We start from the raw sequence: 26067 nt of genomic DNA on the forward strand, positions 1-26067 counted from the left end.
AAATCCAACAAAGGTAACAAGTTCGAAAACTTCACATAATTTTGTGAGCCAGCATCAAAGACAGACAAAAAATAAAAATAAATAAATAAATGTGCCAGCTGCAGACAACATATACTATTTATATGGCGGGTTATATTTTTAACCAGGAGTCTATGTAAATGGGAAATATAAAAAAAAACAAGTGTGTCTACACAATGTTTTTATATATATATATGTTAATATGTCTACTGGTAGGCAAATGTTTAATTCAACCATTGTATTACAAAGAAACGCTTTAAAACGATCGATTTAATTTGACAAATTTCTTCACATTTTTCCAGCAAATGACATACTTCTAACTCTATTATATAACATAATTATCTATAAATAAATAGCTTGTCAGAAAAAAAATATTATGATGAATCATACCATTTATAACTAGCTGGAAGAATCTTTGTCTAATCTGTTTTCTTTTTTGCCTCTCCACTTCCTGTAGCTGCCACATTTAGAAAGCAGACCCCGCTGAATGTAACACAGCCCACTTATCTGCTACATTTCAGCACAGATTAAACCTTTTAAGTATGCAACTTGATTCAACATTTTGAACGTAAAGTCTAAACTCTGGGTCACTTCTACTCTAAACCAAGCAGCAAGTTTCAGACACACACGTTGTTTTATGACAGTTAGCTCTGGTCACCCAACTGGATTTGATTTATTGTTTTTTTATTGATTGATTTCATCCAAAAATAGCTCAATGCAGGCTTTACTAGCATATAATCTTCTTACAACTGTTACTGTAGCTCCACCAGCTCTGTACAGCTTGCTACTAATCTCTTTGATATCAGTGTCTTTCCTTTGTCCAATTTATGTAATACATCTGTGCTATTGTTTAAAATCTGTCTTATCATGCAGCTCCACCAGGCACCAGGATTGAGCAAAATGTAGCATTTAAAAACCGGCTCACTTTCAATTTGAATTTAATTAGCAACAAGACATAAACAATTAACTCTTTCCCTGCCATTGACAAATATTCCGTCACTTCTGACGCAACGCTTGGCTGCCATTGACGGGAAATTTCCGGCAATCCATGTTTTCAATGTTATATGGTAGGGGGGCGCTGTTACGCATCTTCTGAAAGAATCCGAACCAAAACACAGGCGAAGTAGAAGCAGAAACAAGAGATAGAAGCATTGCTTACGTACATGTAAAATAAGGTGATCATCACACATTAAACAGCTCATAATTTAAAACGGTCTAACGTTACTGAATGAAATGATGAAAACATTTTTATTTTGAGGGGTGTTGGTGTTTTTTTTTTCTTTGGGGGTGTTGATGGACTCCATCTAATTTTTGATCATCGTTCTGAATCCGATCCGGACAAAATCTTTGACAAAAATGCCATTTTTTCAGCTTTTTGTTCAAAATGCTGCTTTTTAAATGTAACTCACCCACATTCAAGTGTTGATTAAAAAAAAAAGCATAAATATATATATTTTTTTCAAAGCAGAGGATCTGTTGTTTCTTTTGATATATTGTAGGTTCACATATTCAACAAAATACTCTGGGGGCCATGAAAATTGAGAAAATGATTAAAAAAACGCTTGCGCAGGGGTAAGAGTTAAAAACACTCGTTTTTAACCATGTACAGTAAATTGAAATATTCGTCTCTATTTTAAAGACTTTGGGCTAAAATCGAGAAGTGTGTGAAAAAATGGTGTTCCTCCATCATGGTCCATGTATATTAATAAATATTGAATATATTAAATAAATCCCCCATATGTGTGTGATGATAACATGGATGAATCAATCCATAATATTTTCACTTCCACATGAAAAATTCTGCATGTCTGAATTAGAATTCATATTTAGGAATTCAGGAACATTCAGCAATCAGAAAGGAGCACAAACCTGACAAACTATTAATTCAGTTTTTAAAAGTGCTGTAACCACTGCACACAAAAACAACAACACTAAGATATCTTTTTGGATGCCGTTCTATCACTTTTCAGTTTTCCTTTTTTGGAAAGTTCAGATTCACAATGTTAATTAGCTCACATTACAAAAGTACAAACGCTTTGGATCCATGCCACTCTTCAAGAAGGCCACGTGAAAAGCACCTATTGTGCAATAAATGCTAACAAAGCACTTCTAAGAAGCAACACTGCTGGCACCATTAATAAGCAGTTAAATCACACCCTGCTGGTTAATTGATAGAGGCCATCAAAGTGATGGCAGAGTTAATGAACAATTCATGTTGGAGGTAGAGACGTGAGATTCGGCCGAGAAACTCTGGGAGAAATACATGGGAGGAGCAGCCCAGCATGGATGAAAAGCTTGATGCTTCAGGGTCTTTGTGTAACGCAGGAAGAGAGCGTTCATGATTTATGGCTTTCTGACCTGCATCCCTTGCTCAAGATAGGGAGGGATGCTGCTTGACGCTACAGGGAGGAAGGTGAGGGTGGAAGAGGGTTTGCACACAAACAGCTCCGTCTCCGGAGGGCGGCTGGGCTTGCCTACACACGCTGTCAGAGAATTGAGAGATGCTGATGGGATTACACGATCCGCAGATTGGACAACTGAGTGCCGAGAGACTGCCGGAAGATCTCTCCTCTGGAAAAAATGAGCTGTAAATGGTATATGAACGATCTAGAAGTAGTACTGACCTCCAGAGTGAGGGGGTGGCCCGCAGAGAAGCACCACTCCTTGCCCTTCGCGGACAGACACAGAACTCCGCTTGTGGGTTTTGAAGTTTTCCAGGTCTTAGAGAAGCAGGAGAGAAAAGACAGAACAAAACATTACATTTTCGATAAATGATATATGCAGCACATTGAACGTGATTGTAATTTTCTTGCCGCAAAGTATTTATGCTACAATGAGCGAGCCACACAAAGTTGAAGCCTTGGAAGAGTGTGTATACAGATGTGGTAAATAGCCTTCAGCTGGACTGGGGGCTATATCACCACCCATTGAGTCTGTTTATGGAGAAAGCTTGAGCCTCTTGCTGACTCAGTCTAGAACAAATGGGGAAAATAAAGTTTGAGTGAAAGTAAAATTCAAAAAGTAGGGGTCAAAGAGACTGGGGAAATGTCTAGCACATATTACTGACATCCATAACATCCTGCTGCGTTTTGAATATGATAGTGAAAGTAGTTTTTTTTTTCTTATTTTGTGCAATACTCTATGGCCGGAATTCATTGCTATGTGTTGCTAAGGTGTTTTAAGTGGATTTCAGTGCATTGCTATTCAGTTGCTAAGGTGGTTTCAAAGTCCCTTTAAGGCAAGTAATTTCACTCTACGCCCATTTTGGTAACATCCCCCAGACAGCTACATCAATGTCAACTCGAAACACGTACCTATACACACAGTTCACTGCAGTTTCCAAGTGGCAGTAAAACAAACAACTTTAATTCCTTTTCACACAAATTATGATTACAAGATGCAGATTATTGATTAATAAACACTTTATTTTCATGCGGTTCCTTGGACAATATTATGACCTCAAAACACTTAGTGCATGATTTGTAAACTAAAACTTTTGAAATTTGCATCACATAACCACCTCCATATGGCTTTTCTGACATTGTAAACTTGCTCGGTAGCTCACCTGGCACAACATTACACTTGCGATGAGCGCGCACGAATCCCATGAAGCACGAGTATCAATACAAGAAATCAAAGACTTGTTGTTTTGTTAACACTATTGGTTAGGTTAATGATAGGGTTTGGTGTAGGTGGTACATTATTTTCAACCACAATACAGCATTAAAGGGTTAGTTCACCCACAAATTATTAATATTTTGTAAATTAAGTGGTAAATTATACTTTGCGCAAGCAAATCACTTCCATTGCTTCATAAAATTGAGGTTTACCACTGGAGTCACATTAATTACCTTTATGACGTCTATACTATCTTCCTGGGGCTTGAAAGTTGTAGTTGCGTAGCTGTCAATGGAGGGACATCAAGCTCTCAGATTTTAGTGCTGGGCGGCATACCGGTTCATACCGACTAAAATAGCATTGATAGCTGTCAAATTATATTGTTTTCCATACATTGGTTCACAATATCAACACAGCCTTTTGGAAAAAATATGGTGGTTAGCTTTGACCTTGACGTTGAATAAACACGAGCACTGCACGTTTCAAAGTCAAAACGCGGCGCGGGTGTTTTTATATGAATGTATTTTTTAAGGGAATTGACTGTCTTTAGAAAAGTTTATTTAGTTTATGATGTTATTTTCATTTAATCTTTCTTTATCTTTCGTGATAAAGCAGCGTTTATGAGCGCTGCGCTGCTTTGTGTATAGTCGTTACCGGGGAAACCGCTTTTCTCTGTTTTACTGCAAACTTAAACTATACAACTTTTGTCAAGACTACGTTTCAGTACATTTGGAAAATATCAATATTTTGCTTCTTTAGCTCAAATTCAGCAAAAATTGGTTTCGGTTCAGCTAATGCAAATGCATGTACTAGAGTAAACAAGTTTTTTGAAAAGTGTTGCAGTGATTTTTTTTTGTCTATTATAATGAAACTCAATAGGGTCCAAATTTTGGACCCCACTGATTCTCAGTCTATGGACAAAAACAGATCTTCAAGATATCTTATTTTGCGTTGTCACATGATTTAAGTTATTAATCATGTCTGTCGCACAAACGGTGTGTTCCAACACTAACAATAAGGCTTAAAGATTTTTAAGGATTGCTTTACTAAATATTGCATTGTGTTTTAAAGCTCAATGACAGACCTCAATCACAAATCATCAAATCTAATCACCAGGAATGTCATTTTACGACGATTTAACAGATTGTGAGTAAAGATGAGGACAAAATCAATGAGTCCCTCCAAACAGAAGAGCGCTCCTGCCCAACTGTGGCAGTGTTTTGCTAAGCGTGAGCCACACATGAGTGCTTTTAATGGCTCCTGCAGTTATCAGGCCCCCTCTGAGTTGTATTCATCACAAAGCATGCCGGCAACCATTACAAAGCCGTTCCAAAAAATGCATCAGAAACTGAATTTCCTTTCCTTTGAAACTAATTTAGATTTGACAATTGACGGAAAACAATAACAAGTCACAACAAGCTTCCTGCTTGTCCCTTGCGCAATTGATGCCTAAAATCATTGGGAAAGGTAATTCGTACAGGCAGATCGAATGCATGGATGGACGCTTTGTAAAGTCTCAGGTGGAAACAGTTAAGATGCACTTTTTACAGAATCTTTTATTGTTTTTCAGAGACAAAAATGAAGGACAATTAGATGATGCACCTATGCAGACTAGCCACTAGGGCTAGTTGTCACACAGGAAAATTACAAGACCTGTATCTCACTAACAAATACACACTTGTTTTCTATAGCTTTTATATGTTGGTTTCAAACCAGGGTTGTTCTAGTTAACTAAAAACCAAAACCATAAAAACATTTATGTTACTTCAATTAAAATGAATGTTGACTGGAATTTATTTAGACAACAAGGGTCAATAATATAATGAAAGCAGATTTTCACATTTATATAGAGGCATGTTATTTTTGTGTTATATCCTAGTTAGTTTTATACAATGCATTAATTGCAATATCAACAAATAAATGATTTGATATTTTGTATGTTACTTTGTATACGTCTGCTGTTTCATAATCCAAATTTTATGCTTTATAATTATTATTACATTGTGACAACATGCCCCACCATTATAATAATAAACCAGTCTGTGTTTAGTGAACTGTATCTTTTTTAGTAATATACGCATCTTTCCAGATATTGGCTTTCAATAATAAACCTACAGTACCATTCACTGGATTAAAAAGTGTGAAAACATCCCCACTGGAAGAAAAAAAAAAGAGGAAATTGAGAAACTTCATGAATTAATTGGTTTAATTCCCACACCTAAAACCCACAACTAAATTCCGCTCTCTGCATGACCGGAATAATCTTGAAATTATTTGACATTAAATCACTGAAGAGAGTTTTTTTAATGGCATCCCTGTTGCACTTCTAAGGATCAAAAATATAGATGCTGATGTAAAAAATTTCTGCGAGACCAGCACGCTTTTGAATTCGAAAGCGTGAAGTCAGCTTTGCGAGCCCCCGCTGTCATCTTCCTCAAAGGGATTCTGCAGTCGCTCAGCTGAAAAGTACATCAAAAGTTCAGAGACCCCTTTACTTGAGTGACTCACGTTGAAGAACACCTCACAACTGGCCTCATCTAACAAAATAATTACCAGGAGCTCTTTTATAGGTTGGATATCCTAAACAAGGCTGTATTCAACAGCACTAACTCGCACGCCACATGCTACCGGTGACATTTAATGGCACATATTGCACAAATCAGAAGAATTAACCCACATTAACCTCATCTCCAATGATCCTGGTTCTGTGGTGTCACCTGGAGCACTGATGCAGAGATGAAATGACTCTTTATGGGCTAAATCAATGCTAAATCTTCCTCGCTTCCCCCTAAACACAGACCAGCGATTGGTTCTGCTTCAGGGCTAGATTTAAATGCAAAATTATGGCGCTCAATGGTTTATGAAGATGACTATAAGGTCAGCTAGGATGTGTCATGTTGGCTAATTATTTCTTAACATATAAATTTCTTTTTAACCCTGGGAGTCAGCTGCAATTTGAAACACTGGTCTTCTATTAAAGAAAGCAATACTTGTGTGCATTTTTCACAGATTACTATGAGACTGCGGTAAAGGCTCATACACCTCTGCAATAAGCAGTTTGTAATGAAGGAGTAATTCATGTAATTGCTTTTCACTAGGATAGAGAATCAGCATCAATGAGCTGTTGAAACTATGCTGGTTATTTTATTTTTCAACGGATGATAAATGTAAATGGGTTAGAAATGAAACTCACACTGATTTTAGTGATTGGTCCAACTTATTGTGTCTTTAAAATTCCCAATTTGTACTACAGATAAAAAACAAAACAAAGTACAAGTGCTTAAATAAAAAATCAAATGAAAAAAAAATAAACAAAAAAATCTGTATCAGGACAGCTGGGCCTTTTTCCCTAAAGCCCACCAAATGTTCAGCTTCCAAAGGCCACTGAAATGAATTCAAGTCACAGATGGGTCATGAATTGTATGAAGCTTATTGACAGACTGTTAAATACTTGTAATACTCGCAAGCTAATTACCCTTATGAATGTCAGGGCATAGCCGGGAATGAGGCATGCAAATTATTCATCATTTGTTCATATTAATGTGACAATGTTATAGTCTTTGTTTTGGAAGGAAATTACAAAAACTCTGCTTTAGTATCTGTTCGTGCAAAAACGGTGGAAGGAACAGGCTTTGCAGTGTATCCCATCAAACTGAGTCTTTCTTTCATTACTAGTCGATGTAATACAAAAGCGATGTAACTTAAAAAAGTGCAGTTTCCTTCTGCATGAGCTCACCACCCTTTTGAACGCTACTGCCTTAACTAAGATTAAAATAGAATGAAATATTAAAAATGTGTGTGTTCATTTAAGTTTACACATTAACTAAACTTCAAAGGAAATTCTGGCTGTAGTACCTGGATTGTGGCCAGTAAGCAGCAAGCCAATAAGTGTGCGCTTGAGCACTCATGATTATAACCCTATTGGATTCTACCAGAACATGATGGGAAGGCAACAAAGGGCTGGACTGCCACTTTCATGTCAATGAAACACAGGATGTTAGATAAAAGACTAACAGAAGCCATAAAATTGAGAGCCTACAACAACAAAGTGGACAAACACATTCAACATCTAAGGTACTGAATTAATTTGAGACAGGAAAAAAAGAAAAGAGTGTCTTTTTGGGGATATTTTGGATAGAGATAAAAGCCGTAGTGATTTTGAGAGGGGACATATGGTCGTCCACAGCGAGAGTGGGGCGCGCCAGTTTTGATCGCAGCCGGTTTACCTTTATTGGGCTACTGACAAACCGAATCTTGATCTCACTATAGTGTTTTTGTCTGCCTTTTTTTGGGGGGGGGGGGGGGGGTTACAAGTGGTGCTCCCTGCTCCATAAACACACAGCAAAAAGAGCAAAGGGACTATTGTTGTTTAAAGTACTCAGCGGGCTGTTTCCTTCAGGATAGCACGCAGCTGAGGTTTTTCAAAAAGAAACTGAAATAGACAGAAAGGAAGGAGGGGAGTACTTAAACAAATGCATCTTTTAATATACACAGCTGAAACCATTCACTTTTTTATTTCCCCTGAAGAAACGTGGCATAAAAGCACCCGCACCAACCGCTCACATGAAGAGACAACTTTAAAAAGAATACACGAACACGCATCCCCATAAACAGTTGGGGCTAGGGGGGATCCAGATGGTATTCATTTAAACAGTTCAGGCTACGGAAACGCAGTGTTATAAAATAAAAATGTGGTAAACAGGCATTTAATACACATGCATGCTCTAAATCAGTGCTTCTCAACTGGTTCTGGCTCGAGGACACAAATTTTACATTAAAAAGCAGGCGCTCAAACTGATGCACAAACGCACATTTTTAACTGTGTAAAGTACACAATTAGTCGTACTTCGAAATCAGATATGGACATTTATGAAAATTATAGTTAAGCGCAAAGGCCCAACAACAACAAATTGAACATTTTGTAAATACATATGCCGCAGAAATGCAACTAACAGCAGAACGTAGAGATTAGAGAAAAAAAGAAATAAAACTATTAAAACTTGATAAACCCTGAAACACATTCTATTCTAAAATCGGCAGCAATTCAATTCCCAGATCAGCCATGATGCTATACAGTGTAAAACTGTTGCTATATTTCAATGGGGAAATTCTCAATTCTACCCAAGCGGCAATCTTCCAGTGTTTTTCTTGAATCCAAGAGAGAGACTCACTCTTGAAGTGACTTAAACTGCAATTCATCGACTGGCCGCTGGGGACATGCTCCAAAAGAGGGTCAATATACCACCCATGTTAACCCTCTGGGGTCTGAGGTGTTTTTGGGGCCATTTGGATGTTCTGTGATGCCCTTACATTTGTGCTTTTTTCAGTTATTTATAAACATGTTAATGGCAAAGGTGTAAATTCACTCTATATAGCACAAACAGGGCTACCATAATCTGTGAGCAACTTGTATGTACATTGTTTGTATTTTTAAGAGAATATTGTTTATGCGTGGTTATTGAAAAAAATTAAAATGAAAGCTGCTGAAATAAGACCACAAAACAAATACTAAATATGTGTCCACAAGACTTTTGACAAATGGATGTTGACGCTTCGAGTTCTGGCTTCAAAATGATCTGAAAATCATCCTTCCTAATCATTCACATAAACCAATAGATTGTTTTAAATTGTGAAAAACATTTTTTTGTTTGCCAAGGCAATATGCAGATGGGCGGAACGGCCCAACCCCTATCATGAATATTAAGTGGTTCTCAGACAGTGACCCTACATAATAATGAGCCTTTCATTCAGGGGTGTCACACAAGAAATAATGCAAGGACAATATATATATATATATATATATATATTGTCATTGCATTCTTTCTTGTATATATATAGCCTAAATATATATATATATATACACACACACACACACACATATATATATATATATATATATATATATATATATATATATATATATATATATATATATATATATATATACAAACAATCAAAATATAAATGAAAGCCAAAAGCACATTTTTAGTCATACCTGGAAACAAATTCTAGTCAAATGCTATATGGGCCATTCTACAGAATCTTGAAAAGAAAATAGTCTTTTTCCATAAATGTCTTATAAAGTATTATTTTTTAAAGTAGACCAATACAATAAAAATAAACCAGTCGCATTTCAAAGTCGTTCGCGAAATGACCGCCAGGTTGCGCAAAGGGACATTTATCAAAACGTAAGTGGGGCTAATGTCAATTAACAGTAAGGATGAAATTCTACAAGTTATGGTAATTTGCAAATAAGCCTACAACAAACATTTATTTTTAAACAAATATTTTTAAATATGCAACATGCACGTTTAAACAACAAACAATACAATCTGAACCAGCGCTTCTGCTCCTGTATTGAGACATGCAGCGCGTTGCAGTTACGATCCGGGTTCCAGTGGCCTTAATACATTCACGGCTTTTTAAAATGTCACAAAGCGTTTTGAGATGGTTTTGAATGAAATATTGAAGTTTATAATTAGGGTATTTTGGCACACCACGCCGAGTGGCTATGCATTATTCTAAAATCTGGCTTTATTCTGGCATGTTGAATTAGAGTTTGACAAACGCGGCGGCGCGTTCATTTGAATTTATTTTTCTCATAACAGCTAAAAGAACTTACTGCGTAATTGTTGGTCATACAGATAAGATATCATCTTTTAAAACTGTAAAAGGTCTACTTTTATTCATGTAGGCTAAAGTAGGCCTACACTCACAGGCTAACGACAAAACGTTTTCTCGCTCATGACAAACAAACGTTTGGGCATTTCTCAGTGAGAAAATTCATAGCCGAGTGGTAGAACTTACGGTTCGATCATCAAGATGACACGGGTTCAAATCCCGAACAAACATGGTCTATTGTAAATTTTATATTTATTAATGCAGAGAGATTTGTGTAGCTCTAAAACTCTGGTACACCATACAGTTTTTTGCTTATATTTATAAAATAAAATTACCATGCATTTCCATTTTACACTAAGGAACAATAGTATCCAACAGAACGACTTTGCATCTGTACCAATCGTATGAGGCCAATCGTAATTTCAAAAGCAGTTCTGTAAAAAAAGTAATTTTATATATATAGCCAATATATATATATATATATATTTTATTAGGCCTATTATTATTATTTTTTTTGATTCCCTACAACCTAGAGTTTTTAAAAACATGGTTTTAAGTAAAGTGTGATTTGCCAGGGGGACGGGGATTTCCTTCTGGTCTAAACATCCCTGCTTCTGCTGAATTATTTGAATCCCCACACCCCTCCCTCCACAGTAATCAATGCTATAGGCTACTTCACCAATAGACCATATCAAATATAAAATAGAGATATGCAACAGAACAAGCACGTTTAAACAACGATAAACAATAAAATCAAAACCAGCGTTTCAGTTGTCCATAGTTCAAGTGGCCTTAATGCATGCACGGCTTTTCAAAATTTCACAAAGCGTTTTGAGATTATTTTAAATGAAATATTGAAGTTTATAATTAAGTGTTTTGGCAGACCACGCCGAGTGGCCCTATGCATTTTTCTAAAATCGGGTTTTATTCGAACTTTTGCTAACGACAAAAGTTTATCTGTCGTCTCTGTCTCCGGGAACTGCGCGTCACAAAAATGAACCGAAAGCCACTTCAGCTCAGTCACTATAAGAAATCGGCTCTGTCTAATGCCTTTAAATGTCTAAATATTCAGGCTAATAAATGTTATCTGATTATGTAATCCATATGAAAACGAGAGGTACAGAGGATCTACTCAAACATGTAGCCTATGTAAGCGCTTCCCAATGAGAAAATGACAAGGGTGAAAATCTCGCTCTAATGAAATGTAGCAGGCTAAATCGCCCTGAATTAAAATGTAAAAACAGATCAAATAATGTATTTGTCGAAATGTTGCGATATTGTTTCATTTAAGTTCATAATTATTCTATAGGCCTACATGTTATTTAATTTAGCAGCATTACCACGAAGCACCGTGGTTCGATATTTATTTGAATAATAAAAAAAATAATAAAAACTTAATTCACAAATTGCATGCCTGGTTGAAAGGATCCAAAGATCCCTGTAGAATTTAATATTAAGTTGAACATTTTGTTCATGACAACAAATGAACATGCGTTTTTTCAGATTATATTTAGTTTTGCTTGGAAAAAGCTGGCCCAAACCAGTTTTATTTCATCAATTATTGAAATAATGAAATATTTAGTAATAAACTTTTATGACAGAAATTTCACTAGGCTACATGTAACTTAAATCATTTAATTCCTTCATTATCAACACTGTCTAGAATAGCGATTTAAGTGTGAATTACGACTTCTCTTTGTGTTAAATCAGCCTCAGACTCCGATAGCCTGTGGGGGGTTGGGGGACAGTTCAGTGCTGTGCGCGCAGGACAATAGGCCTAGGTGTTAATGTTCCTCTTTCATATGGAGAGCGAGGGAGACTAAATAAACTTGTTAAAAAGAGATTCAGCGCGAGAGAGGCAAAGAAAAACGCATGTTTTAATTTAATTATGTTGCTTTGGACAATTTTCGTTTTGTAGGCCTACTGTTTTAATTGTTTAATGTCATTTATTTGGCAATACAAATTTAAAATGTCGCAAGAATAATATTAGCCTAGTGTTTCTTATTTTGCATCGCAAAAGAAATAAACTCTAAACCCGATGCAACCCTGTTTTAAATAAAAAAAAACACTTTATTTAAACCTTGAAATGTTCGAACTTGGTTTCAAACTTAAGTAATTTTAGTGTTCTTTTACATTACACAATAATTTAGCAGACTAAAGACGAGCTTCTTCATTTTCATTTTCTGATGCAATCGGCTGACAATCTTCCTTCATCAGTTTGTGTCCTTTGTGCAGCGGCTGCGGTTCTACTGGAATGTAGCAAATTTATGTTGTAATGATAATTAAACAAAACTCTTGACTTTAAATAAGTAAACAGTTATAAACAGTTAGCTATTTAAGCATCAAGAAGGTAAAATATAAACGCTGTTGGCCAACATCGGTTAACAACATGTATGCCACATTGAGATTCGATCTCGGGTCGATTGAAGCTCCCTGAAGCTCGTGTTGATGCGTTGATCACTGAGCCACCGTTTGTACGCTGTTAGAGTTAAAGTCTTATGCTTTTGTAAAGCTTCATTGATGTAGCCTAAATGTTTTTATTGCAATGTTTTATGTTTTCATTATTTATTCAATTTCATTTCAGTATTTCAGCCTAATTTCAGTATTGTGGTAATGAATTATTTTAACTACGTTTCACTTGTTGAATTCATCTGCTACCAGCTTTCAATCGCTCTGAATGAGCAGCAGATTACGCATTAGAGAGAATAAACGAACACTTTTCAGAGTCTATGATTGTAGCGCCTCTTAGCGGTAAAAGGTAGCAAATACACCCCACATTTTACCGCCGCGGTGGAACAGCTGATGTGGGCGTTGTCATGGCTTTCCTCTACATTTGCGTTTGAATAGCGCGCGTTCTCCGTGGGCGTGTCAGATTAACGCGTAATGAAGTGTAATGAGCTGGGGAAAAAAATTCTGACAGCACTCTCTTTTCATACAGATTACATAAACTGAGAATATTTGTTTTTTATATAAATTACTTCATTGAAAAGAAGAGAATTCAAGCTTCATAAAGAAAAATCTCTCGTGCCTGTGTGACAAGTATTTGCAGAGTTAGAGTTAATTTTTCGGACGCGTTTCAGAATGGACTGCACTGACAGAGAGAAGGCAAAACTCGCATCATGTTTATTTTTCTTCATTTGACAAAAAGCACAACACTTTGTTTTTATTGTGAGTATACAGAAAAATAATATACACTAAACAGGATCGACTGATGTATAACACTTACATGTAAGATTAAAATCAACAGAGTATTTTGAGTCTCTTTTGCACTGATAAGAAAAAAAGTCTGCCTATCGCGCCGGCGCGATAGCCGACCCCAGGGGGTTAATATGCCTAACTTCACAGCAGAAAAAAAAATGTTTACAGCCTTGCACAAAAAGTGGTTTTGGTTTATATAGCTAATTTTGCCCTCTATGGGTGCTTCTCAATATCCCTCCTCGTTTCCGATCCTCCGTCCTCCATCCTATGACCCGGAAACCGATCGAGCTCAGCCATCTTGAAGGACATCTCAACTCTCTAATTGCACCGCGAGGAGGCGAGGATCGAGGAGTGAGGAGGCTTCCAGAGGCTTCCAAACTAATACAACATAAGGGCAGATCCTTTGAGCGCTGCTGATGACGCTGTGGAGTGACACTCGAGTGATCAAGTATTCCAATGTATAAAAAAAGCTTTCATTCGATTCCTCCGTCCTCCTTTTCTTTCCTTGCAGCCTCCCCTCGTATCCTACAGGGGGTGGCGCTGAGACGCAAGGGAAAGGAAACGAGGAAAGGTAACGAGGATGCACAAATAAGAATTGAGAAGCACCCTGTGACAACTGTGAGGGGGGTGAACTTTTTTATAACTCATTTGTTTAAATTATATTAAGCAGTAAAGTTCTGCATAATTAAGGGCGTGGCCACTTGAGTGACAGGTGGATTGCCGCTGATGTCACTACTAGCCGTTTGTCTGCTGTCTGTTAGCCGTCACGTCACCCCAGCTAATCCCGCCTTTTAGCCCATTTTCGGATATCCGGGAGTGACGCGCGGTGACGCGCTGCCAAGATGGCGACGGCCGGCTCTGCCCACTTTGGCCTTCAAAAATGCTCTTCAGAAACCTACGGGTTACGTAAGGGACACTACGTCCTTATTTTTTTACAGTCTATGATTCTACCCAAAATAATAAATAAAATAGAATTTATTTCATCTTAAATCAATAACAGTTTGGGTAACACTTTATCAGTGTCCTTGTTACATGTAGTTACTGTAGTAATAACGATAAATTATGCATAATAACATGCAACTAACCCAAAACCAAACCCTATTTCTAACCCTAACCCTATAGTAATGTTGTTAATTAATATTACTCAATACTTAAATAATTACACTGTAACACAGACACCTTAAAATAAAGTGTAACCACAGTTTGTGTATTTACTCAAGTATCAGGTATGCATTTGGACTGAGAAGGAATACAGGAGGCTGCCAATGATGTAATGTCCCATGAGCACTTTCCTATTCTGCAATTCATAACAGTTTGAAATGAAGAAAAACTACACCACTGAAGAACTTCCAGCTCTGCAAAACCGTTCTGATTGGATATACAGTAATCTAAATGAACCTGACTATCAAGTGCCGCAACCATGGGTGATTTGTAAATGCCAGCATAACTTATGGTCCTAGTGAGCCGTCGCATCTTTATAAAGACTGGTGAAACCCGCGACCCTCCCACCACAGGAAGGAGATATAATACTCAAATCAGACTGGCAGAGGAACTCCAGCTGTTTTTCACTGGACAGAATAAAAAGAACTTCCTCAAATAATTGATTAACAGCTCTCGCACTCTCTCTCTTTGTTAGTCACATATATTCAAATTCTTGGCTACAAAAAAAGCTAACCATTATTGCTCAGAAAAAAGATATAGTTCATTAATATGTGGGGCATGTTCGCACACTACATGGGGTAAGTTGTCAAAATGGGAACCAACTATTTTTTTAAAATGAATTGAGAAGAACATCAGTTTAACTTAACTATCTAGACTATGTTATCTAAACTAAAAGAAAAGCGACCGTACACAATATATCAGTATTTTAAATGTATTATCAACTACTTCGTGGATTTACAACAATATTTTAAACTAGTTTTAGCATGTTATTGAATATGGCAATGTTAAATGTGAGCATGTTAGTCTCACGTAGCTAGACCTTCAGACTGACAGCAGAACGCCTGGACTAAGGATGCACGATATATTGGCCACCACAGCCGTATCGGCCGATAAATGGCAATGTTATGGTTATCGATCCGATAAGAAAATTAGGCTGATATATTAAAGCTGCAGTCGGGAAGTCTGGCAGATTTAGTGGACTTAGGCAAAATTTTGAATGTTTACAACTCTCATGCCCCTCCCCCACTATCAACGAATACCCTCCCACCGAGTTCGTGCTCGAGTGCGTGTGCACCAGATTTTCTGTGAACGCGCCCGTCTCATCAGCATCCATCAACACCATGGAGTATTTGGAGGTATGCTGTCCTGGCTAATCTACCGATAGATTGCAATTGCTAACGTCATTTATACTCTAAATGAGCTTACTTGATTTGTTAGTGTTCCGCCATCACTCTTCGTTACTGTGCGAACTTCAGGCGTGTGCATGTGATTGTAGCGTGCGCGAGGGGTGGCGTGTGCCCGATCTGTGATTGACAGTCAGATCTCACACCCCCCCTGCGCTGATTACACCCGATGATCCGGGAGCTGTGGATTTTTGCAAAACAAATAACACGCTCCAGGTGGAGTTAGAAGCTCTTTTTTTTTATTCCTAAAACCAATTTATTTATGTTGTTCTGTCGGATTATAGTGTCGATTTCACTGAATATGATCAAACAAATGTTGCCGACGGCAGCTTTAAAGCCGACAAATAATGGATTATTTCCTTCAGCTGAGCAACTTCAGATGCTCGATGTTCGCCATGGTGGTTTTAAATCGCTTTAAATATGATTGGAATCACTTTGAAAAGGAAGATACAGTAAGATAAGTGCAACATGTGCAGCACAAATCTGTCAAATAGGCTACATGAAATTATAATGAGATCACGACTGTAAAAGAATGTTATGAATTCTTTCTGGATTCTTTGTGAACTCTGGACTTCATCGCAAGTCAATCAGATGACGACTTTGAAACTCACAAAGTTTTTCCTGTTCTGTGTGCCTTATGCATCAGATGTTCAGCTAATGGTCCATGGGCATGATGTCTGAGGATGAGACTATGAGAATGTAAGATATGCTGTTGCTGCATAAAAAGACATACATAAATTCCATAGCATATCAAGGCAGGTGGAGCTGGGGAAGGCGGAGGGAAGGTTTCAGAGTGTGAACTCTGATAGCGCACTGCACAACTAGCCTAGAACACAATTGAACTAGACTATTTAAATGTTGAGCAAGCAATCTCATTGGCTGCCGAAACAACAGAGGCCAATCAGCTTGTGCCATGCAGTAATAATAGGATTGCTTGCAGATTGCATGTAAAGCAGGGGACACACTTAACGACTGTAAGGCAGATTATAAATGTAATTTGATACTTACGACTGAACATCCCCAAAAGTGCCAAGTCAGAGACAGTTGCGTTCAGTCGGTGTTTAAAATCTGCTTCAGTCGTTGGAAACAGTCTGTAAGTGTGTTCAGTTCAGTCTTAGAATGTTTCAGCTAATCGTTAAGTATGTCCCCGGCATAAAGGACCTATAAGCCTGCGCCCTCTGGAGTTTAATGACTGAACTAGATATTTAAACAGCAAAACTTTTATGAAATGCAAATGATTAATAAAAAATGCAAAAGGAGAGCACACAAAAATATCAAACCCATGTTTCAGCCAATGCAATTAGTAATTACTTAACTGTATAAAACTGGAACATATAAAAAAAGTAAATTTGCCTCAATATAAACCAGACACTTATGAAGAAGAATACAGTTTATACTACATGATATACAGTAGTTCACAATTGCTTTAATGTATAACACTGTGGTTTAGTCCTTTAGTTCTAGTACAGTGGATAACATTCACAAAAACAATCCTAATTTAAAACAATTTTAAAGATGGTTGAAACTACTTCTAAAGAAAACAAGCATTTATGCAATCCGCCTCCAAACCTCATCGTTACTGAGATGCAGGCATTGTGACAACTACACCTGGTATCTTCACTATATAGTAGGTAATGTCTTCAGCATTCACTGACCCATCAAATAACATCAGCTGAACTGCAAAATACTCTATTCAACCTGTCACCACAATGTTCAACATGTTGTTAACGCTACACATACACAGTTTAATTTCTTACCAAGTCAAAAAGAACTTTAATTGTTATTGCAAATTTAGAGTGAGGTCTTTTTCAAGACTCAAATATGAAAATGAGAAGATGGTACATATGTGAAATATGATTAAGACGCAGCACACAGCCTTCTCTATCAGTGGCATTTTAATTAAAAACATTCTGCAATTCCCCAGAATGCAATTACTGCTTTAGGGATTGGTGCATCGACACTGACAATTTTTCTCATTTCCTATGCATCTGCTGACAACCCTTTCAATATCTGCTTAATTCATCCAGTTCTATTCAGAGAGTGAAAAAGAAAACATTTTATCACTTCCAATGAAAGTCTCTTTAATAACGAGTACTTTTGATAATTTGAAAGCACACAAAGGCACCGTACAAGCTTACACCAAAGTAACCATAAATGTATTTTCACAAATTAAGTGATTTTCACAGTCATTTATTTGAAAAGAAAAGGCAGAGCTGTTTAGAGACAAATACATTCTAAGAGGCGCAAACTAGTTCATGAGCCCCCTATTATTTCTAAAGCTAGTCCTGACAGAACGCTGCTAAAAGTCTGCATAAAAAACAAAAAAATTTGTGCAAATTATATAAAATTACATATAAAAACCAAAAAAAACAAAAAAAACATGAAATGGCATAAATAACAATTTTCTTTCATGTGTTAATGCATTTATTATTGAAACAAGTTTTTGAAATTAACAAAAGAAGAGCAACAGTCTGATTTAAAAATCTATTAATTTTCTCCATATAAAAATGTATTTTTAATAGGGTTGCAAAGTTTTCAGAAACTTTCCAGAATTTTTGGAAAATTTCCAGGATTTCTTTAAAAATGTACTGGTAATTTTCAGCCCCTTTGCAACCCTAATTTTTAATGATAACATCAGTTTATGAACAGAACCACTATGAACTCTAAATGTCATGTTGTTAAGGAATGATATGTGCTCCGCTTTTATATTACACATATTTATATATTATTTTTATATTTAATTATGTAATTCACAATTCCTTATGAGATAAATATGAGTAGTATATATATCCATGAAATACGCTCAGCATCTAGCTCTTTTATTAGATAAAAAAAAATGGATATGCCTATGAGTGCAAGATGAGTCATTAATATTTTTTTTTAATTTCTAAAGCGTGAATTTAAAAAAGAATGTATACATTAATTTGGTCGACTTTTAGAAGAACACTAGCATATAAACAACCTTAAAGGTTATACATATGAACCAACAGCCACAAACCTCTAATATTAATTTCTCCATGCTACTTCATGAAGCGGTCTGAAATCAGCATCTTCCTCCATCCACTTTACAGCATTAAAACGAATACAAGTTCGAAATATGGCTTCTTGACTTCACCTTTATGCATTCTCATGCACAACGTGGTCTCCTACAAATTCTCCTGCATTAGATACCAAATTAGAAAATATCCCATCTAATAACATCAGCTGCCCTTTAAATTATTCTCTTGAACCTGCACCACTCCATCATGCGGCGGAGTTAATTAAGCTATGGAGAGAGTAATAAAGAAGATGGATGTGGAGCAGTCAGAGACGCGTGCCCCCACCACACGACAACAACTGAAGCCTAGTAAGGTCAGAGACCAGCGATTGATGGATCTGTCAGCCAATCGTCTTACGATGACAGCGGACTTCCTCCCCACCGAATTGGATTGTTCCCTGCCCTGCAGTGCCATCGTCTTCAGGCAGTGGCCTTGCTGGGAACAGAATTCAATCGGAAAGGCTTGTTTGTCGTTTGCTATCAGTGCCATATACAAAGACGTGTCAGCCAATCAGTGTGATTTTAAATGTCATGATGGGGGAAATTCAATAGTCATAGCAAAACCCTTTCAGTTCTCTGTACCAATTTCCGTACTAGAGGAAAAACTGTTGAATTAAGTTCTTTACCAGATTTTGTCCCGTCCGTTGGTTATTACTGTCGATCATCTCAGTTTCCGATTCAATAGCGCATTTAAACACGGTTGTCAATCCAGAAACTTTTCAGCATGAAAAACTAAACTTGTATTCAGATTGTGAATGGGTAATAAACAGAAAGCAAGAGAAGAGCCCTCCTTTTATAATGACTTCAATCTCTAAATTGCAAGCTCAGTTTTCTTCACTATCGAAAACTTATAATAAAATAAGCTGTCCTAATTGTATCGTGAATCTCTTATTTACATTGTGTTTCCACTTTGTTGGTTATAATGTAAGAATTCGCGAGCATGCAGCTCACGTTGAACAAACCAAAACCGTGAGCATTTTCAGCTGTGACTAGCGAGTTTACGCGCTCAACAGATATGAATGTGATTGGCTACAATGTTCAGCACTTAAATAGAGAAAACACTGTAAATAAAAAACCTTTGACCTCAAACAAACACGAACAAGAGCGTTTGAATGCAGTGTCTATCAGCGTGTACTGAATATACCTGGTACTCGGTACTACCGGTACAGCAGTAATGCTGGTATGTCAACTTTGTTTTTGTACTGACTGGTGCCCCGAGTTTGAAAAGTTATAATACATTTATGACAACGTATCTAAATTGATCTAATTTTTACTTACTTTACTTAGTTTGCCTTTTTAAGGCAGCAAGCAGACCATTTTTCATTTTGGAAATTAAAACTTGCTCAGGGTTAATATATATATATATATATATATATATTTAATTTTGAGTGAAAATTGCTTAATTAACAATTGTTAAATAAACGAATTTATGAAAAAAAGTATTAGTACTATTATTTATTATTGTAGCCCACATTTATAAAATAACATACAAATAAAAATAAAACAAAATAGATATTCCAGTTAATTTGCCACATTGTACATCCAGGTTGAGTGCATTGCATTGTGGGGTCTGTATTTCACACAGAGTGGTCTGCACATTATGTAGTAGGTCACTCAGGTTTTCTATGCTTACACAAAATTCAAATAGTGAGTGCAGTATACACTGCAGAAATTATACAATTAGTACGCTAGTGTAACGCTCCACAGAAGATGAAGACGATGATTCAATAACATAAGACTTAATTTAATACTTAGAATAAACAGCCAACATACGAAACAGCGTGCTAACACGAGCAATACCAGACAACAACTGAGTGAAAAGGAGGAACCTAAATACACGGTGGTGATGACACAATGACAAACAGCTGTGGTGATTATGAAGGTGTCCATGGTGACTGATCAGTGCCGGCAAACAGAACTAGGAACACATGTGACAAACAAAAACAAATAGAAGGTCCATGAAACAAACAGAACATATCGGTGACAGCTAGTTTGCTGTTCTACATGGTCTCATTATTTTATGGGCTGGATAGGGCTTTTTTAAAGGCTGTGTGGAAAGGGTGTAGCTTGAACCAATTACATGCCAGTCGTAGCTTTCAAACCAGCCATAACAAGGGGCACAAGGCCTGAATGTGTTTTACTGAAACTAATTCTTTGATATCTCATTTTCAGCTGATGTAAAATGATGACTGCAGGACTGAATCTGGCCCATGAACAACCTGTGTGTATATGTGAGATACAGACAGAGTGCGAGAGAAACAAGAATGGGAGAGGGTGAGAAAGCGAACAGGCTCTCCTCAGGGAAAACATTTTCATTTTGATCATGTTATCGGTGAGGAGTACAAGGGCCAGCGTACCAGTCCGTGCTGTCAGGTCTGCAATGTCCTGTTTGTTTGGACCTTATCTGTGCTGCAAGTGTGATCAGAGATCAGAAAGTGACTTACAGGCAAAGGTTAGGCTGGCCTCCCTGCTGACAATAGTCCCGAAAGAGTTGGAAGCAAGGCACTGGTACGTCCCGGCGTCCTCATCTTTATTGAGATGGTTGATGCGAAGGTTGCCTCCAGAAAGGCTGTGATGTAAGCCGGGTTTAGGATTGACCAGACTGCCATTTAGCTTCCACCTACAAGACAAAGGAGTTTACAGTTCAGAGATTTCAATATGAACTCATTTCTCATCATGACCTTCCATCACTGTCACAGCAAGGCCATGTTATAGCTCTATAGGCCTACTCTTATCCTCAAAAATAAGAGCATTGAAAATATTTTTATAAATACATAATTTACACTACACTACACCGAAAGTTTGGGGTCAGCAAGTTTTAAAAATAATAATAATACGTTTATTCAACAAGAATGAATTAAATTGATCAAAAGTGACAAGTGTCTACTGATACATAAATAAAATATTCCTCAAATAAAATATTCCTCAATTAAAAATCTCCTGAAGTATGAAAAAGCAACCACTGAAATAAAAATAATTTTGAACATATATATATATATATATATATATATATATATATATACATATACAGTATACGTATATATAGTATATATATATATGCTCTACAAACTATTTGGACACGTTTTACTCTAAACATTACATAAAATATCAAACCAAATGTGATTTATTTTAAAATAAGACAACAGAGCACACTTTTCAATCAAAACATTTAACAAAAACCTCTTTGTTTGATTTTCATTTAAAGTCCTTCTGTGGTGAAAATCAAGTTTTTAATGTTGTTTATATGTGGTGTTTTTAATATGGTTTAAGACAACCCATGGTCAAATTCATAAGTCAACACCATTGCTGAGTATTTTCTCCTTCAAACTGCAGTGAACCAAAGACAGTCTCAAAAACATGGTTTGAAATCACTGGTGTTTCTGACGTCACAAACTACCTTGTAACCAATCACGTCAACGTGTGATCGTCAACGAGTGGATCTCTGAGCTGGTGTGAGTGAGTGGAGGCAGATTTTCATATTCATAGAACCGCGTATACTAAACGAGGCAAGGGTGTAGAGTTACACTGTAAAAAACTTCTAACCTCCCCAACTCAAAATTTTCTAGTGACTGGTCACATCTAAATGTTTCAATTGGCCCAAGTGAAATTCTGCTAATTTAATTTTATCAATTTGCAGAATTTTTTTACAGTGTACATTCAAGTTATTTTAAGGCATGAAGAAAAAAAATCAAGGAAAACCCTTTTAAATATGTCATTTTGGTGATAAAAAATGAGTTGTAAAGGATAACATTTTTGACTACAGGGGGACTTTAAAAGACAACAGAAATTATGTTCACAAGAATTGGAAGAATTTGGACACCTAATTTACATATTTTGGGACCAATGGTGAATGAATATACAGAATGTATAGTTAATATATTTCCATTTATTAACAATTTAATTTACACAATTTTGCATAATATATAAAGTATAAAATGTAAAAAGTAAATCTTCAGGTTTACAAACGCAGCAGTCAATATCAGCTAATACAGTTTAATAAGAAAGCACATGGCCGGAAGCAGGTTGTTTTGCACAACTATCGGGTGTCATCAGACATGTGGGTACAAATCTGGGCTGGTGAAACAAAAGTTCTAAGTGAGATCCCACATAAAAACAACCAGTGAACTGCATTGAGTAACTGAGATGCACTGCTGTTATTATACTCCAGAGTAAAGCACTTAGTACACTACACTAACTCCAAGGGGATTGTCCTTGCAATTAGTGCACTGTAAAGTGCTTTGCATAAAATGTGTCTGCTAAATGAAAAGCAACCATCTGTAGCCCTGATAAATTCAGAAGCCTGTATTTTTTCCCATACAAAGATTAATGCCCAGAATGGCACGGCTTGTGACCATCCATCTTGTTGAACACAAAGTCATACAGCATCAAATGTGAGCTTTATCATGGCAGAGCACCAATTAAAACTAATATTTGAAGTAAGCATTTCTGTATTCTATAGCATGCAGTGTGATTACTAGGAATTTACTGAGATTACTTAAGGATTTAATTCAGTTAAGATATCAGCGGATTCTCCAACCCTTCAAACAGCCTTATTAAAATAAAACAATCTCCCAAATCAATACAAAAACCCACATATAAACCAGACTTTTAAAAATCGTTCTCTTTTCATCATTAACGTGGTAATGTGAAGAGGATGATACTGCATTCATGAGGTTATGTGTGTGTGTTTTATGAGAGATCTATGTAGGGCTCACTGTAAACCCAAATGCTCAAAATAATTAATTTGTTTGAGTAGGGCAAACTTAAATTTAAATTTTTAAGTATTTAGAACTTTCTTTTTCTTTTGAGCTCACAAAACTGATACATTTTAAGTAATCTGGTTGGTTTCATTATTTTGGAGGGATACCATCATGATGACAAGTGGAGCATGAGCTTAGTTTGAAAACAGGTATATGTTAAATGTTCTATTGTCTTATGCCTGCTACAGACAGATGCCAGATTGCGATTTTGGCAATCCTATAAGATCCTTACAAATCGCACTGTACGACATGGATCTAATAAATTTGAGTACGACATGTATGTAGACTGTACGATGATGACACCTATTGAATTGTAGGCTACGACACAAGTTAAACTATTTGTTTACCACTAGCACATACTGATGATGTTTTTTATTCAAGATCAATCGGACTTTGGCAATTGTATTCTTTATGTGAGTTGAAAAAAAAAGAGGTAGCGAAAGAGGAGTATATGGAAGTGGACATGGGTAGGGAAAAGAGGCCAATTTGGCATGACAATTTTGCAAATGGAGATTGAGGTCAGTAGTTTTAAGCTTTAATGCCAGATCGCATTGATCAAAATGCATTTCATGTTGTATATTTATTAGTACTAGACATAGGTCGTAGAAGCAAACACATTGTGAGATAATCATGCAAAATTTTTGACACTTTACTAAAATTATCGCTGGCTATCATTGGTTGCAAGACAGTGAAATTAGAAAGTGCTAATCAGAAACTAAATTAGAAAGTGCATAGGGTCAATTTTGTTTTCATGTTGACATTTTATAGCCAACAGCCTTCAGTTCAAGACACTAGTCCAACCATTTTGATTTGCAATATACACAAGGTGCCCTGGTTTGTGCCTGACAGGCTGATTAGCCTTACAGGCTCAATATGGTTAGGGTTAGCAGCAAGTTTTGGGTTATGTCCTTGACCGCCTGTCAGGCAAAAGCGGGGCACTTTCCACCAATCTCGACTGCAGATGTTGCAGTAGACAGCACTGGTATATGTCCCTGTGAACAAGATATTACAATCATATTTTCCTGGAAGAGGAAGATTGGGGAAATTAAATCTGCTATAACATTATTTTCTGTAATCATTTACAATTGTACAATTGCTTCCAAGCTAACATACATGACCTAAAAGCCACAAAACTTGACTGAATTAATAATAGCTTTGTCCTTTCCAAAGGCCCACTGAAGTGCCTTGAAACGAGCAGCTTTGTATGATGCGTTGACGTAATTTCCACTGAAACAGGAAGTGGGACATATTAAATGGCTCCTCCCCATTTTCAAACAGCCAATAGCGTTTAGTTTACCTCACATACTGCAAGTCGTACTTGACATCACCATGGAAGCGAATCCGAACGCTGATGATACGTTGGATTCAATAGTAGAGGTGTGAATAAATTCTAGCCATTTTATTCTTAACCAACGTACAGTTGGAAAAAGGAATAAAACTCGAGCGTTTGAGCAACCAAACACACATCTCCAACCCATATTGCTCCGTGACGTGTCAACGATTGCTTTGGTGAGGTGGTGTTTATAGCATAGGGAGCGAAACGCTGTAGATTGTAGAGAGCATTCGATTGGAGAGAAGATGTGATGAGAAGCTAGTCTGTGTTGATGTCATAAAAATCTTAATTTTAATTGATTTCAGGGGGCCTTTAAAGGGATAGTCCACCCAAAAACTCATCGTTTACACACCCTCGTGCTGTTCTAAACCTGTATGACTTTCTTTCTTCTGTGGAACACAAAAGAAGATATTTTGAAGAATATTGGTAACTAAACAGTTTAGATTTCCATTGACAAATACCTGTTTCAGAATACATTCTTCATTATATCATAATGAAAAAAAAAAATGCATACAGTTTGGAACGACATAAGAGTGGGTAAATGATGACAGAATTTTCATTTTTGGGGTGGACTATCCCTTTAACTAGCGAGCAATCTAAATGTTAAATTGCCCCTTTCAGCATGTGGTACATTCACACTGTGCTTTCCTAAATGGTGTTTGTAGTACAACATCTTGTTTTCTTTGTCTGTTTCCCATTTGTATACAGATGCATCTTATTTTCCTAAACAAAAACAGAATCTCCCTAATGCCCCCTGAGAGGAGGGTCATTTGCAAACTCTTCACACCAGGAAGCGACTGTGCGTCTATGCAAAGCATTGCAGAAATAATATGGGTGTAGCCCTACATCGCTTCTTTCAGGACTTCTGCTCTCGAGTCTAATTTGAATCTAGTACCTCTAAATCAAAGACACCCACCGCTACTGCGAGTGTTTTCAAACACAAAAACGCAATAAATATTTCATATTTGTAGGCCACGGTGAACGATACTGCACAGTCTTTAGAGATCACAGTAATTGATAGGAGTGGTGAGTTTCCAAATCTCAGGCTCAATAATAAGATGATTTCTCCTTCCTGTTAGTTTCCAAGTGCCCTTCTCTGCTCCATTTGATCTTAGCAAGGCTGATGAAAAGAAAAAG

At 36.8% G+C, this 26067-nt stretch overlaps 1 protein-coding gene across 4 annotated transcripts in view; it reads right to left on the reverse strand.

The window, feature by feature from the left end:
- Positions 1–26067, reverse strand: part of cntn4 (contactin 4) — a 175525-nt gene that overhangs the window by 77986 nt on the left and 71472 nt on the right. For all 4 annotated transcript variants that reach the window (XM_056256197.1, XM_056256199.1, XM_056256196.1 and 1 more), the window contains exons 4-5: positions 21282–21457; positions 2643–2738 (exon numbers count right to left, since the gene is read on the reverse strand). In XM_056256197.1, coding sequence (XP_056112172.1) covers positions 2643–2738; positions 21282–21457 — 272 coding nt within the window. The remainder of the gene's footprint in view (positions 1–2642; positions 2739–21281; positions 21458–26067) is intronic.

This window comes from Rhinichthys klamathensis, unplaced genomic scaffold, assembly GCF_029890125.1.
Source record: "Rhinichthys klamathensis goyatoka isolate OS25496 unplaced genomic scaffold, OSU_Roscu_1.1 h1tg000124l_1, whole genome shotgun sequence".
Lineage (NCBI taxonomy): Eukaryota > Metazoa > Chordata > Actinopteri > Cypriniformes > Leuciscidae > Rhinichthys > Rhinichthys klamathensis.